Below are 16,280 nucleotides of genomic sequence, written 5' to 3' on the forward strand. Positions count from 1 at the left end.
AGGTGGTTGTGAGGGTTCAGTGCAGAACCCGGAAGGGCCCGGCACACTGTTGGCCCTAAATAACCAGCTCTCTTAGGCTCAGGGCCCGCCTGCTCTTTCTTCTCTCTGGATGGTGAGACCTGGAGGCTGGGTGCCTGGGCCACGCGGGGACAGTCCTGCCAGTGCTCCGACCCAGTGTGCTACTTGCTGCTTCATGCTGGGGTTGACATTTTTAGGAACCTGTGCTACAAAGCTGCTCACTCCAGGTGTCTGTTTGGGGTGCATTTAGGTCCTTATTTTCTCTACGCTTTCATCTTTTAGAAACCTTGCTCCTTGGGAGAGAGTTAAAAAAGGAAGCCAGATGCCTGTCTCTGGCTGGTCATATCATTCAGTCTCATAAAGGGCAGCTCCAACCTCTGGTAAAGTAAGAGAGCCTGATCAGTGAATGTTGAGAAAGAGCGTGGAAGAAAACAACAGCATGGCACGTCTGGGGTGGGACTGGGCACAGGGATCATGTTTTTAATTTTCTGATGAGGATGACATGAAGTGGAGGCAGGTGGCAGCAGAAGTAGGAATTGCAATATACTGAGAACCTGCCATATCTCAGGCCATTTATGCACTTTCTGGTTTAATTACATAAGAGCCAAATGGGACATGAACCCACTTCAGAGATGGGAAAATCAAGGCAAGGGGCAACTGGCCCCAGTGTCATGTAGGAAGCAGGCTGCAAGCCCTGCTTCCAGGGCTCATGTTTTCCATCATGACACCCCAGTTCCTCCAAAAAGGCACTTCTCTAGACTCTACCTCAGGGTGCGGCCTTAGAAAAACTCTGGTGAATAGTTTGAGGCCTAAATCCCGAGTCTCCCCATATATATGCTATTGCAGATTCCATGGTAGGGGCTCAGGAGACTGGTCAGCCTCTGCTTGCTGGAGCAGGGCTTCTGGTGGAAGGGTCTCAGAGTCCGACCTGTCTGCAGGAGGGGTGGTGGCTGGTGGGTCAATCTGCCTTTGTGACCACACACACTCTCAGAGTACTGCCCTCAGGGAAGAGAGCCCAGAGGGACATATGAGTAACCAGCAATGACGTACGCAGGAAGCTAGTTCTGGAACCAACAGAAGCCTGGCCTCTCAGATCAGAACTTTGGCCCAGGCCCCAGCAGAGCTGAAAGAGCTTTCCTTGGAGAGCTGTGAACATGGGGAGGAGCCCAGCAGCTGGGCTCTGAGGCCACGGGGTGAGGCTGTCTATGGTGGGCACCAGTACACACATATGTAGCACTCCTGCGTGCAGGATGCTTCTGAGAGCTTTACCTATATTATATTCCTTTGGGGGCACGCAGCCCAACAAGGTAGGTCTGGATAGCATATCCACTTTACAAATGAGGAGACTGAGATCCAGGGAAATAATTTGGCCAAATCACACTGGCAGGGAGTGCAAGCACTGAGCTTTAAACCATTGCCATCTGGGTCTCTTAGCCACTGCACCAGGCTGCCTCCAGGAGGGCAGGAGAGAAAGGGTCTTCATTTGTTGGTAGCAGCGAGTACACTGGGAGCTCCAGAGATCATCATGGGCTTGGACACACCCAGCGTTTTGGCAGAAAAGCTCAGTCCATCTCTACCTGGCACCTGTCAGTAACCACATCCTTGGTGGCACACAGAGGTCAGAGCAGATAGGGCCGACGGCCAGCAGCTTTGGAACGGGCTGCAGACTTTCCAGTTCTGCCCTGGGCTATGAGGTCTGGGTCCTCAAAGGTGGCCCCAGCCATGGGCAGAGGCAAGGTGTGAGGTTTCATGAGATTCGTGGGAGGCCAAGACCTCGGGCTGAGCCACGGCAGGGCAGGAGGAAGGGATGCCTACATGCAAGATGCCACCTGAGGACTCTCAAAAACTGTTGGGCAAACTCTTCAGAGGTGCTGGGTTTCCAGTGCGTTGGCATGTGCGGGCACGGTTTGAAGGGGCCTCCCTCATCCCCAGGGACACGCAGGTGGAAGGCCTTGGACTCACCAGTAACGGACTCAGCACAGCACTCACAGTCCTGCAGGATGAAAGCTGAGCCACAAACAACAGGGATGTGTGTGTGGAGGGCAGTGAGGGGAGAAAGACTCCTGTCAGGAAAACATGACAAGCAATTCTGGGGCACGTGGGAGGCTCAGCAGTTGAGTGTCTGCCTTCAGCTCAGAGCATGATCCCAGGTCCTGGAGCCCATAACAGGCTCCTCACAGGGAGCCTGCTTCTCCCTCTGCCTGTGTCTCTGTTTCTCTCTGTGTCTCTCATGAATAAATAAATAGCCTTTAAAAAAAAATAGTAGGATGCATGGTGACCACCGGAAGTAGCAGACAGGGAAACTGCTGGATACTTGGCCAAAGAACCAAAGACCCAGAGATTCCTAGAGCCGGGTGTGGCCTCCGAGCTGATCCTGTGTGGCCTCCTAGGTGTCACCTGGGCAGCATCCAGCCATGGGAAATGTCACTGTCACTATTATTATGAGCAGCAGTAACAGGTGCCATGCACTGAGCCCCAGCACTGTGCCAGGGACGGCGAGTAAGCACCTCACGTGCACTGCGTCTAAGTCTCATGTGCTCTGCAAAGCATGCACATTAGATCAGTTTTGCAGCAGTGATCTGCAGCCGAGTGGATTCTGCCTCCCAGGGGACACTTGGCAAAGTTTGGAGCCATGTGTGGTTGTCACATCCAAGGGCCTGCTACTGGCATCCAATGGGTAGAGGTTACAGCTGCTGCTAAATGTCCTACAATACACAGGACAGTCCCCCCAACAAAGAATTTAGCCCCACATGTCAATAAGGACACGGTCGAGAAACCTTATTTTACAGATAAGGAAACTGAGGCACAGACAAGAGTCCAGCCTGGGTCTGATTCGAATGCCTGTGTTCTTCACGTACACCCTACCCTTCTTTCAGAGACAGCCCAGCACAGCCACGGTCAGCTCCAAGTCCGAATCTGGCATGATGTAGCCAAGGTGCTAATGAATACCCCTTACCCTTGATTCAGTAACTCCATTTCTGGGAATCTTTCCCAGCCTTAGAATGCAAAATGCAGCAAGTCTTTACACACAAGGATTTTCACCCAAACCTTATTTATGCAATCCAAAATTCGACGAGGAAATATATGTTTAAAAATAACAGTGTGGTTAAATAAACTCTGATACACCCATTGGTAAAATAATAAACGTATGTATTTATTAAAGATGTTTACCCAGAACTGTGATTTCACACACACACAAAATCCTCTTGTTAAAATGGTAAGTAGAAGAAAAGTGAAATTCACAATCGCATAGCATGAGGACCAGGATTATGTTATTTAAAAACTTTGCACTTAAATACAAAACTGCCCCCCTCAACCAACCCCCATGATGCTAAGGATTTCTCTGCTAGTGGGATTGTGGGTGGTGTTCCCTTCCAACTTGTCTGTAGTTTCTGAAGTTTGAATTACGGCATGTGCTACTTGGTATTATGAGAATAATAAGTGTATTAAGGTGATTATGTTTTCTTTCTTGTACCTTCCATCTACGTCAAGCTGGAGTATCATCTTTCTGTCTGTCTTTCTCAAAAGCTCTAGTGAATAAGCTCAGCACTGGGGCACCTGGGTGGCTCGATCGGCTGGGCATCTGATTCTCAATTTTGGCTCAGGTCATGATCTCAGGGTCGTGGGATTGGGCCCCACATTGGGCTCCATGCTCAGTGCAGAATTGGCTTGAGATTCTCTCTCTCCCTCTCCCTCTGCTTCCCTCCCCGCCCCTGATGCTCATGTGCCTGTATGCTCTTTTTCTAAAATAAACAAATAAATCTTAAAAAAAAAAAGCTCAGAACAAGAAAACTCAAGGGAGTGAAGAAGAGAAGGTCCACGTCTTGGGGCCCTACACCACTCTTCTAGTTCCCCAGAGTGCTGGGACACCTTTGACCTTGGCTGGGCTAAACTACCTCCACTGAGCATCATTCAGCTAAACTTGCACTTCCAGGTTCCCTGCTTTTTGCTCCTATTTTCTCACCTTGGAGTTGCCCTTTCCCTCCTCCCATCTACCGAAGACCTTTAAAGCTGTGATCAAGTATTACTTCTTCCATGCAGCTCTCCCGGATGCTCTCAGTCGGCATCTCCTCTTTCCCTGTGTACCCACAATACCTGATAATAAACATGTTATTCGTTTAATTCTGTCGTGTTTCATATCTGCTTCCCCTACTGAGCCTCAAGGGCAGAGGCTGTGCCTCATTCACTGTCCTGTTCCTGGAGGGGCAGTGTGTGTGGTGGTTAGAAACACGCTGTTTGGACTTAGACTTCCTGAGTCTGAGCCTCCAGTCTGCCACTAACTTATTGTGAGACCTTGGGTGAGTTATTTAACCTCTCTGTAAATGGGGATTTTTGTGATCTAATGGATTTGTTGGGTGGATAACAATAGTACCTACCTCACAATATTAAATGAAGTAATGTACAGAAGTCCCTTAAAACACTTGGGAGTTTAGCATATCCTAAGTGCTTAATAAATATTCAGCACTACTTCTTTTTTTTTCTCATCACCATCATCATCATCATCACCACCATAATCACCACCACCACCACCACCACCACCACCACCATCACCACCATCACTACCATTACCACCACCACCACCACCACCACCACCACCATCACCACCATCACTACCATTACCACCACCACCATCACCACCACCACCACCACCATCATAACCACCACCATTATAGTCTTCACCACCATCATCATCAGCCTAGTTCCTGATCAGAGGCCCTAAGGACATCTCTGAGGAGGGCTGGCCATGGGAGATGGAACTGGCACAAGGATTCTGTAATCACTAGCTCTACTTCAGACCCCATTCTATGTACATGCTATCCACTTCTTCACCTGTTTTCACCCCAAACAGCGAATCCACTTGTCACTAGCTGCTCTGTGTTTCAGCAGCTGGCACTGGTTCTAGAAACCTGATAGAATCCATTCACAACCGGGTTTCCCAAATGTCGACACTTGGGACTCACCATCAGGACTTCTCTCATTATCTGTGGGCTGCAGGTACAATTTATCTACTTAATATTTTTCTTTAAATTGGCTCATTCTTTCACTCATTTAAAAAGGAAGTTTCCTATCAGTGCCATAAATGGGAAACCAATATTTTTCTAGTGCTCATTAAAAATTCATAGCAATTAAAAATAAAAAGTGTTTTGTGTATCACCTACAATCATCTTCTGTCCCGCCATTGGGAAATGCTGCTCTAACCTGCCAGACCCAAGTTATCACAGTAGCTCCCACCAAGCCATTCCCCTGCATGGAAGATATGCTCTCCCGGGACCAAGGGCCCACATTCCAACGGTGGTTCCTTCTGCCCCAAAGAAAGCAACTGAGACAGCAACTTCATCTTCTTCCCTCACCCACAGTCAGCTGCCACTTACTACAGTCTGTTTTCAAAAACTTCCTACAACCCTGGGGGAGGCAGTATCATCACCTCTTGTCATACATGGTAAAACCAGAGATCAGAGTGGCCAAGTCACTTGCCTTATGTCACACAGCACAGATGAGGAAACAGAGATGTTTCTCCAGCAACATAAACTGCTGTTTAACTTTCCTCACCCAAACCCCTTCCCTTAGAAAAGAGAATGAAAAGATCACGGGTAATCCAAGTCTTTAGGTACAGTGGAAGACTTAACTCTGGATTGAGCAGGAAATTTACCATTCACTCATTCATTCATCAAATATTTATTGAGTCCTACATTGGCCAGGAATTATTTCAGACCCTGAGGATAGAATGATATTAAAAATAATATAAAATAAAATAATAAAATAAAACCTGCTCTGCTGTCATGGGTTTATCGTTTTGGAGGGGTGGACAGGAAATACATAAATAAACATACAGTACACCAGGTGGTGGTAAGTGCTATGATGAAAATTAAAGCAGGAAGAGCATACAGAGAGCAGTGGGGGAGGGCTGGATGGGGTGGTCACAGGAGGGCCTCTCTGAAGAGGTGACATTTGAGCAGGGGCCTGAATACAGTGACAGAGGAGCCTTGTGAAAACCAGGGGAAGAGCTTTCTAGGCAGAAGGGGCAGCAAGTGCAAAGGCTCTGTGGTGGAGTGGAGTATCTGAAAAATACCAAGAGGCCATTGACCACTTTGTCATCAGAGGGTCATGGGTGCTGCCCAGGCGCTGGAGGCAGTAGGACTCTTTGAGAAGAGCCCACCGTCATTCCAAACGAGGGGAGAGATACTCTTGTCCAAGCAACAAAGACTAAGGTGGTTTTTTTCCTTTCTGGTGACACCGAAGAGAGAGGACCCAGAAACCTTTTTTCCTCACTGTTGTAAATCAACGGCTCCATTCTGATCGCCTCATTGCATGGGAGCAACAAGTTCACAGTTTAGCGTGAAAGCCTTAGTGCGACTACAAGGGGCATTTTATGACACGGCTCACTTTTCCCCCTTTAACTCACAGAACAAGCACTATAATTAATGACTGTCCAGCGGGGTTTCCCTGGAAGCTGGTGGATGAGGCTGGGACGTCAGGCAGAGAACGAGACAAGACCTCAGAGGATACAAATGTAGAATCGGAAGGAAACAAATGTGGAGTCAAGTTGGTTCAAAAGTGAGAAAAGCCAGGGGGCCTCTGCTTTTCCTATGGCCTCAGTGGGAGAGCCTGGGTAGACCTGATCCCCCAGAGCTGCTTACTGGTTCAGGGAAGGAGAGCCGGAAGGGTCTGCCCGTGGGTCTCTAGGTGAACTGGGAAGTTCAGCATATTACCGTGTAAATTTTCTAGGGCTCACATTTTAAAAAAATCGCCAGCCTTTGTCAGTCTGGGGGACTCTGTGGCATCCTAATTTAGCTTAGCACTCAAATATTTTAGGCATGCGTAGGTTCAGTGCCAGGTCTCTGAGATAAAAATCCAGTTCCATAGATACTTAGTATTTGACTGGACTTTCATCAAGAATTCCCCTCGTTGGGAGTATTTTCTTCTGATCTTGTCTCAGAGACTAGTTGGCCGTGCGTCATCCCTTTATTCCCTGTCGGATGACAGATATCTCCCAAGTGAGGGGTGATGTGTTAGGGGCTCACAGTGCAATGCTGAACCGAACACAGCCCAGCAAGGGAGAAAAAAAAAAAAAAAAAGCTGGGTTTGAATTATGACTCTGCCATTTACTAGCTGTGCGGCCTTGGGCAAGACCTCTATCCTTCCAAGTTTCAGTTTTCTTACGTGTGAAGTGGGGATACCTTTAATGGACTTACAGCACTTGGTACACGGCAGGTGCTTCAGAGTAAGTGGATATATTTTCACCCTAAGCCACAATAGGCTAGACAAAGGTAAGCACTCTGAACATCCTGCTTGACCAAGTCCTGGATTTTAACATGAAGCTTAAGGATACAGGCAGGGGTTATAGGGAGAAGTCTCAGCCTCCAGGGTGGTCCCCTTCTAGGTGATGTCCTTGGTGACTCTGCACATCTCCAATTATGTTTAGAGGAGAGCTTCCACGATGCATCCTACAGAACAAACTGCAGATCCTCAGAGCTGGCAGAACACAGCCCTTACTGCACCTGTAACGTGTAGAAACATCTGCTGGGCTTCTCCCAGAGGGAGGGCAGTCTAGTGGCAAGGCCTGAAAACTCTGCCTCGAGAACAGCACTCCGTCTCAAGCCCTGAAGCTCGTGGGTGCAGTTCATCTTAGACAAGTTTTTCATCCTCCTCTTGCATCCACTACAGTGTGGATAATAGTGGTTACACCGGAAATAACTCATGTGGATTCATCATAGTTCCCTGGTTCAGTAACATCTCCTGGTGTGGATTATTACTGACTACTAAGTAGGCCATGGGTTGGGGCTCTGCCCTGACCCTGCAACATCCTGATTCCAGAAGAGCAGGGATGTCTGGGAACAGACTCACTCCATCTCACCTTTGCAGGAAAACAGCAGTTTCTACAATCCACACTGGTGGAATAATCTTTGAATATGAAGAGCAGCTCTCTATGTACACAGAGAGAGCAAGTCTCATATTGATTCAGACCACAGAGCAAGACAGGCTAAATTACAGTCAGATCAGAAAAGAAGGCAATTTTATTACCTCCAGTCACCAAGGTGGCTTATCAATGTGCTTCCTCATACACGTTCTATGGGACTGACTTAATGAATGTACAAAACCCCTTTGTAATTAGCAGCACCATTTGTGTGCCAACAATTCATATGTGAAAGTCAACATTCAGTGAGAACGACAGCGTCTAATTTACAGAGCAAATTGTCCTTAAAAACAATTTATGCGGTGAGCTGCTCCTGCAGCCTGCCTGCTTGGGCCGAGTACAGATTTATTTAGCAAATCCTTTCTCCGAAGAGTGCTGGAATTGAGCAGGGCCCCAGCCCAGGTGCTAGACTCTAAATCTAAAAGGCTTCAGATTTTCCCAGGACAAACCTTTGAGACCCCAGCGGAGAGTTGGTGAGGAAGCTCTTCCCAGGTTATGCCCACGCAGACATGACCGGACTCTGTAGCCAGATTCTGCATTTCCAGGGTCGTGGGCATGTCTTAGAAATTTGGAGAGTCCCAAACACTGTGGGGTTTCTTCTTAGAGCGATGCTTCCCCAACCTGGACCCTCTACATCCAAATCCCTGGGGAGCTGTTAAAATGCAGACATTTTCTTATCCTTTTCCAACTATTGAAGATATTTCAAAATGTCATTCACACATATCGCTACCGCCCAATAATGGTGTCATCGAAGCCGCTGCCAGATTCTGTTATACAAGGTGCTACTAAAAAGTCTAGCATGACTACCTCACGATTTTGAAAAAAAAAAAAAATTCAGTAACTCAATTTCAATATATTTTGATTCCTTTGTAAACATATGCATTTATTTCATGCATTTAAAAATATCATTCTGAGGCAGGGGCCCTAGGCTTTACCAGACTGTCAAAGGGTCCAGGGCCCCTAAGAGTTTAAGAACAATTGTACAGCTGATGTACCGGTAGCTGGAAGACCCTGTGATGGGCAGCATCTTGTGACTTCTGGGTTTGATGAGAATTGATGTGCAATTTCCAAACTCAGGTGCCAGGAAAGTAGCTCCCTAATGACCATAGGGCCCAACAGCTTGATTCAGCTACAGCTTCCCTTTCCGGAGGGGCATGCTACGTGCTAAACAGAGGATTTCTGACCTGCGTGTATAGGGTCTTCCTTTGGGAAGGGGCACAAGTTGCCTTCTGGACCCTAACTCCTTTTTATGGTTCAGAATTTTCTAGAATGTTGCACCAACTCATACTGCAACATAATCCATTATTTCTGAGATCAATGCTCAGGTCTGATCAGGAACACAAAGCCAGGTAATGTGACAATCAACAGAATCCTAAGTAAATACAGTTTTATTTTCTTTTGGTTGGCCACACTCAGAGGGCACAGCCCTGACTTAGGGGGTGCACAAGCATGGCAACTCACCGCCCAAACTTGAGACACCCAACCTTCTTGACAATCCCTCCTTTCTCTCCTCCTCTTTCCCTGCCCTTCCCCCTTCTCTTCCTATTTCCTGAAGGCACACTGTGTGCCAGGCAGTATTCTTGGTGTTGGGGTTCCATCAATGAACAAAAGCAAGTATCTATTTTCTGTGAGAATATATTCTAGTAGGGAGGGACAAATTAAAAAAAAAAAAAAAAAAGAAATGAATAAAATATAGAGTATGGCCAGGCAGAAGGGGAAGGATAATGACTGCTAACGGCTACCAAGTTTCTTGTTGGGGTGATGACAACTGGTGTTCCAAAACTGATGCTGGTGGTTGGCTGCCTGATGGTTTTCAGTCATTTACCTTAGTAAAGTGACTGAATAAAAATTATATCTCCGTGAAGTTTTATTAAAAAACAAAAAATATATGGGGGGAAAAAGGTCATCAGGGTATCCTAATTTTGTCTTTGTTTTTTAAAATATTTATTAATTTATTTTGGCGGGGAGGGGCAGAGGACTAGGACCTCAAGCAGACTCCTTGCTAAGCACAGACCCCAACATGGGGCTCGATCTTATGATCATGAGACCATGACCTGAGCTGAAGCCAAGAGTTTGACGCTTAACTGACTGAAACTCCCAGGTGCCCCTACAGTGTAGTATAATTTTGGGTGAGACTTGAAGGTAATGAGGTAGCCAGCCATGTGGCTGTCTGGAGGAAGAGTGGTTGAGGAAAAGGGAAAAGTAAGTGCAAAAGTCCTGAGGCATGTCTGCTATAGTCAAGGAAAAACAGAGGACCAGGGTGGCTGGAGCTCAGCGGGTCTTGGAGGAGACTGGAAGAATAAGAGGGATATGTGGGGTGGCCTGGAAGCAAATCTGAGGACTTTAGCTTTTCCTATGGGTCAGAAGGAAAGCCAGTGGAGGATGCTGAACAGAGGAAAGATGTGATCTGACATATGCTTTAAATGGATCTTGCTGGAAATCAACAATGAACAGCCACCATTTACAGAGTGTTTATTGTGTGCCAGTCACCATGGCAAACCCTCTTTATGGCCTCGTTGAATCGCCACAACTAACTTTGAGTTAGGTAGTATTACTTTCTCTATTTTATAGAAAAGGAAACTAAGGCTCAGAAAATATTAAGAACTTGACCTACCACAGTGACAGTGGTAGAAAATTTTAAAAGGCCTGTCTGACTCCAGAGTGCTTGCCTTTCCTAGGGCTACCCTGGCCCTGTTTTGTACACACAGCAGGTGCTCAATAAAAGTTGACCCCCAGCTGGTTACTAAGCACTGTCCTGAGGGGAGTGGCATGTTGGGCACGGAGAAGGCCAAAGAACCAGTGTCCACTTACTCAGTTCTGCGATGCTGCCAACACGGGTGGCCAGCAGGGACTGCTCGATGGTCCTCAACTCCGACTGGCTGAACATGGGCAGGTCCCCAGGCTTGCTTGACCGCTGCGGGTCCCTGTGAAGGTTTAGGCTGTCTGGCAGGCACAGCACTCCTACAGGTGGTGGGAGAGACAACGAAAGAAAGCAGATGGTTATTTTTCAGTTAACCAAGGGTGGGGCATCAAATCTTACATGACCTCAGACTGCACGAGGGTTGGTGCCGCGAAGCCAACATGGGGCCCTGGGTTCTGAACTCCTGTTAGAAGTGATGTGTAGCTATTTCAAAAGGTTTCCTCACAATCCTGACCTACTCGTTTTTAGCATGTGGGCATTCACCTGCATGCACATGTTGCCAAAGGACACAAAAGAGGATCCTTTCCTCCAGCCTGGCTTCTATCCACTCAGAGATGCCTCTTAAAGAGCCAGTGATCACTGTCCATTGTCCCTCCCAGAGGTAGCAGCCACCCCTGCACATCCCTGAGCAGAGGAAGAGTCTCTGCTGGCGGTTGCTTCTGTTGGCTTGCTTTATATTCGCCCAACAAACTTAACTCTGGCTGTTATTTGTTAGACAAAACTCTGGCTTTCTCTGTGGAGGTGTATGTCAAGCAGTAGAAGAGACCCCATGGACTTTTGTAATTTCATGGTGAAAACCTATGGGAAACCTCTGGCATCTAATTATTTCTTCCCTTCCTTTCCATCCCATGAACATTTAGCAAGAGTCTAAGAACTTATTTTGGTAGGTTATTTACAGATATTATTCACTTTCCCTTCACCATCCAAACCTCTCTAGGCAGAGCAAACTTTTGTGCTCCTTGACTTTGGGCTTGACTAATTGACTTATTTTGGCCAAAAGTATACGAATGCACTCAATCGAACCAAAGGCCTGAAAAGTGCTTGTATGGCTGAATTTGCTCTCTTATACCTCTGCCACCAACATAAGAGGAACATCCCCTGTCTGGCCTGCTAAAAGAAGGAGGGTGAGGAGACGCAGAGAGCAGCTCCAGTACCAAGCTGTAGGTTAGAGCTGCTCCACAGAAACAAACATCGATTTGGCATGCCTTTGAGAGAGTGGAGGTTATCTGTTACTCAGTGTTGTTATGGTGATAACTAACAGATACAACCACCAAGTGCAGATCACTGAGGACACGAGGAAGATGGCAGGTGGGCAGTGTGCTGTGCTAGGGGCTCAGGATACAGCGATGGATACAATACACACTCTCCTGGGGCCCCTGGGTGGTGGCTCAGTCGGTTGAGCATCCGACTCTTGGTTTTGGCTCAGGTCATGATCTCAGGGTTGTGGGATTGAGCCCCGCATCAGGCTCCATGCTAGATGCAGAGTCTGCTTGGGATTCTCTCTCTTTTCCTCTGCCCCTCTCACTGCTCACTGGCACATACTCTCTCTCTCTAGAATAAATAAATAAATAAATAAATAAATAAATAAATAAATAAATAAAATTTTAAAAAGATCTTATTTATTTATTCATGAGAGACACGGAGAGAGAGGCAGAAACACAGGCAGAGAGAGAAGCAGGCTCCCTCTGGGGAGCCCGATGTGGGACTTGATCCCAGGACCCCGGGATCACGATCTGAGCCGAAGGTAGACGCTCAACCTCTGAGCCACCCAGGCATCCCAATAAGTAAATCTTAAAAAAAGAAAAAAGGATATACACACTCCCTGTCCTCAGTGGGCTCATAGTCTAAGCAAAGGAAAAGACTGTTAATGCACATAACCACAAAGCCATATGGGACGTGCTCTACAGGAGGAAAACATGAGGAATGGAGGGATATCTTAGCAGGGAGCCGAACAATGAGTAGTTGTCAACGCAGAGGAGCATTTACTGAGTGCCTACTCTGTTCACAACCCTGCAAGGCAAAAATTTTGGATGCAAAAGCAGCAGCAGATATATTCAAGTAGTACATAAACTAACCAAAGAGACAGCCTGTCAATAACAAAATAGCACGGGAACAATACAACACTACCCACATAGAGGTGTTGAGTGACTTCAGCCAGCTGGCAGGGTGAGAGGAGACAACAGAGAGGTTAGCAGTGCGAGCCCACTGCTCACCCTGCTTAAACCACAAAAGCTCATCAAACAAAGGTTCTTGCTTTGAAGATGGGCAGGCATGAGTGGCACCCGTCACACACACACCTCTTCTGGCTCCTGCTGCCCAATTCACAACACCTGCCACATTGAGCTAGTCACTTGTTCGTGGGTGTTTCCCATTCACACCTAATAGGATGACACAGTGGACAAGGCAACTGTAGTAGATGACTTTTGGATGAATATCGAATAAATAGATAAATAATGCAAATAAATAGCCATTAGATTTTAATGTTTCTATAATCAGGAAACTGGCCAAATACGTGTCTTTCTAAAATTATTCTCTATTATTTTTCAAACACTTTGTGCATCAGAGCAAAATTGTATTTTTTAAAAGATTTTATTAATTTGTTGATGAGAGACACAGAGAGAGAGATGCAGAGACACAGGCAGAGGGGAAGCAGGCACCCTGTGGGGAGCCCGATGCAGGACTTGATCCCAGGACCCCAGGATCATGCCCTGAGCCAAAGGCAGATGCTCAACCACTGAGCCACCCAGGTGCCCTAAAAATGTATTTTATATCACAGACCAGTGTACACACACACCACCACCACCACCACCACCACCACCACCACCACACACTTTTCACCAAAAAATTTCACATAAAATAATCCTGATCCTTACTATGTATGATGCACTCTTATTCTTTTTCCTTTTCATTTATCTTCTCTTCAATCTCATTAATAAAAATGCTGGTCTGCAGCACCAAAAGTGATTTCATGACATACTCATGGGTCATGACTAACAATCTGAAGAACACAGTGGACTGTACTAGTACACAACCTGGCATTAATTGGACAGTACAGATTCACCATTCACTGGACACTACCTAGCACTGTGCGAGGCTCTGTATGGGATGGAGAGATGACTGAGAGGTGATTCCTGCATTTCAGAAACCCTCAGCTTTGCAGGGAAGACAAAACCTTCACAGAAATACCCAACATCCAAGGCGGGTCTCCTGCCTGCCTCCTTTCTCCTCAACAGAGGAGTCATCCTCCAGTTCACCCCAGGCAGAGACGCCCTGAGTCATCCCTGCTTCCTCCTGCCTGCTCACCTGCTGAGATAGTTGGTCAGAGGCCAAGTCAAGAAGCCATTGCCATGGCAATGAATGTTGGTCCAGTCCCTCACCAGATGCCCTCGATGTCCCTCTTATTCAGGAATTTACTGCCCATGGAGGGCTCACTGCAGATGGCAGCAGATGAACATGACCCAGTGTGATAAGTAGCCCAAGGTTCCAGGGTGTGAGGTCTTTTGCTGGGAGAAGGGAGGGTTGGTCAGTGGGCTTCATGGCAAAGGAGCCCCACAAGTAAGCTCCAAATGTTGGGGAGGGCAAAAGTTTTCTACTTCATTGTGGGAATGGCCCTCACATGTACTCACAAGATTGCCTTCTTGGTATCTGCATTACATGCAGCAAGTTCTAATCTTAAACATGTATCTGAAACATTGCTTCACACACTATTTAAGGTACAAGCACATGGCCTGGTCTGGAACCCAGAGCTTCAATCCTGACTCTGCCACGACCTACCCATGTTTAACATTGAGCAGGTCACAGGGCCTCTCTGGACCTCGGTTTCCTCTTCTGTGAAATGGAGGTCATAATAATGGCCTTGTCTCCTTCAAGGAGTTGCTGGGGGTGAGCAATGAAATGAGGTAATATGTACTAAAGTATTTTGCATGTGTTGGGCAAGTAATAGGGGCTCATCATATGTTAACTGAGATGAAAATCAGTAAATGTGTATAAACCCAGTTTTGGACTACTTTATGCTTCATCATAAGAATAAATAATTTCCCTTGGAACTTTTCCTCCTTCTTTTAGAGGGTTATGAAATTTAAATGTGAAAATGTAATTATTCAAAGAAACTTTGAAAGCTCGATTACCAAGATTTGGAAAATCTATAATTGGTCTATTATGCAAAGATTATACACCAGTGTTTTCTTTCTTTCTTTCTGAGGACTCTGTATGAGATAAAAACATAAGCTGGAGTTATTTATTTTTTTGTATAAAAATCAGCTAGGTCAATAAGAAGGTCCCAGCATCATATTTTAGTGTCAGATGTAGGCCTGAGATTTGGACTACTCATCAATTTCTATTACTAGAGCCAAGGACAGCCACAGCCTGGTGATTAAGACTCAAGTTCAAAGACAGGGAGAAACCAAGGTTCAGATATGACTGCTTTGGACCTAGAGGAAATATTCTCCCTGGGGAGCAGGTGACCATAAGCTACTGTCAACAATGAGTGTGAAGGGGTCACGGTCTCCCTGAAATTCTCTTACTTTGGGATGGGTTGTGCATTTGTCTAAGGGGGAAGTTAATTCACATTCTCAAAGGGGTCTGTGGATCCTAAAAGATGATGAATCAATGCCTTCAAATGTCCATGCTCCCAGGTCTCTTTGCTGTGGGACTGGCCGTAGGTGGGGTGGTGTGGACTTCGCAGAACCATGGACTCCAATTCCCCAGCAGCCCCCGTGCAACCTGGACAAAGAACTTTCCAGATCCCTAGATTCCATGTCTGCAAAGAGGGGTAAAATTTCTCCTTCATCGGTTTCTTGCAGTGATTACACAAGATAATACTGATACTTAAAGCCTCTGGCCTATAGTGCCTGCGAACTAGCCTGTTCCCACAAATGTGCAGTTTTGTTTATTTAATGTCTGGATTCAAACAGTCTTGAGGATCATCTTTCCAAAATCTTGTGGGACTGGAGACAGACAACCTTTTGGTTAGGTTGCTTAGAATATAAAATATGAGAACTGCTGCTCTGGGCCAACCACATGGGAGTTCTGTCTCTGATGGGGACAACCAGAGCTGCACTCTTGCCTTCCTACGTGACTACTTTCCTGTACACATTGGACAGCCCTTGGATGCCCATCCATCCTTTCTCTTCTCTAAGCTTTTCTTGAGTCTCCATTCTATCATTGGACCTGGATGCTATTTACCCACCAAGAGAAAACCAATAAGACAGCCACTAGCCTTCAGCCATTCTCCCCTCCCAGGTGGTGGTGATGACCGTGATGGACGAGAACAAGGAGATGACATGTGTCTTCATGTCTTGGCACCCAGGACACAGGCTTCAGTTCTGCCCAGCCTGTCTGGCTGCAAGAGGAGAGATCAGATTCTCCAAGGCTCGCCTGCCAAGCTAGACCTTGTTTGCTGCTCAGTTATCCCCAGAATTTAAGGTAGAGGGTCCTGGCATCAGCACCAGCTTTAAGAGACAGGAGGGAAGCAGCTGGTGTTCAGCAGACCAACCCTTGATACACACCAGTGAGACCTAGTCGGGTTCAGATTTCGGTGCTGTTCTACCCAGCTGTGTGGCGCAGGGCTTGTGACTTCTGAGCCTCAGTTTCTCCCTCTGGAAGATGTCTGACACAATCTACCCCCCAGTGTGGTGGGGAAGCCAT

The 16,280-nt window shown here is 46.7% G+C and overlaps 1 protein-coding gene across 5 annotated transcripts in view; it reads right to left on the reverse strand.

The window, feature by feature from the left end:
• The window catches only part of ABTB3 (ankyrin repeat and BTB domain containing 3), a 312,444-nt gene that overhangs the window by 118,078 nt on the left and 178,086 nt on the right, over positions 1–16,280 (reverse strand). For all 5 annotated transcript variants that reach the window (XM_072844219.1, XM_072844217.1, XM_072844216.1 and 2 more), the window contains exon 2: positions 10,745–10,894. In XM_072844219.1, coding sequence (XP_072700320.1) covers positions 10,745–10,894 — 150 coding nt within the window. The remainder of the gene's footprint in view (positions 1–10,744; positions 10,895–16,280) is intronic.

This window comes from Canis lupus, chromosome 11, assembly GCF_048164855.1.
Source record: "Canis lupus baileyi chromosome 11, mCanLup2.hap1, whole genome shotgun sequence".
Taxonomy (NCBI): Eukaryota; Metazoa; Chordata; class Mammalia; order Carnivora; family Canidae; genus Canis; species Canis lupus.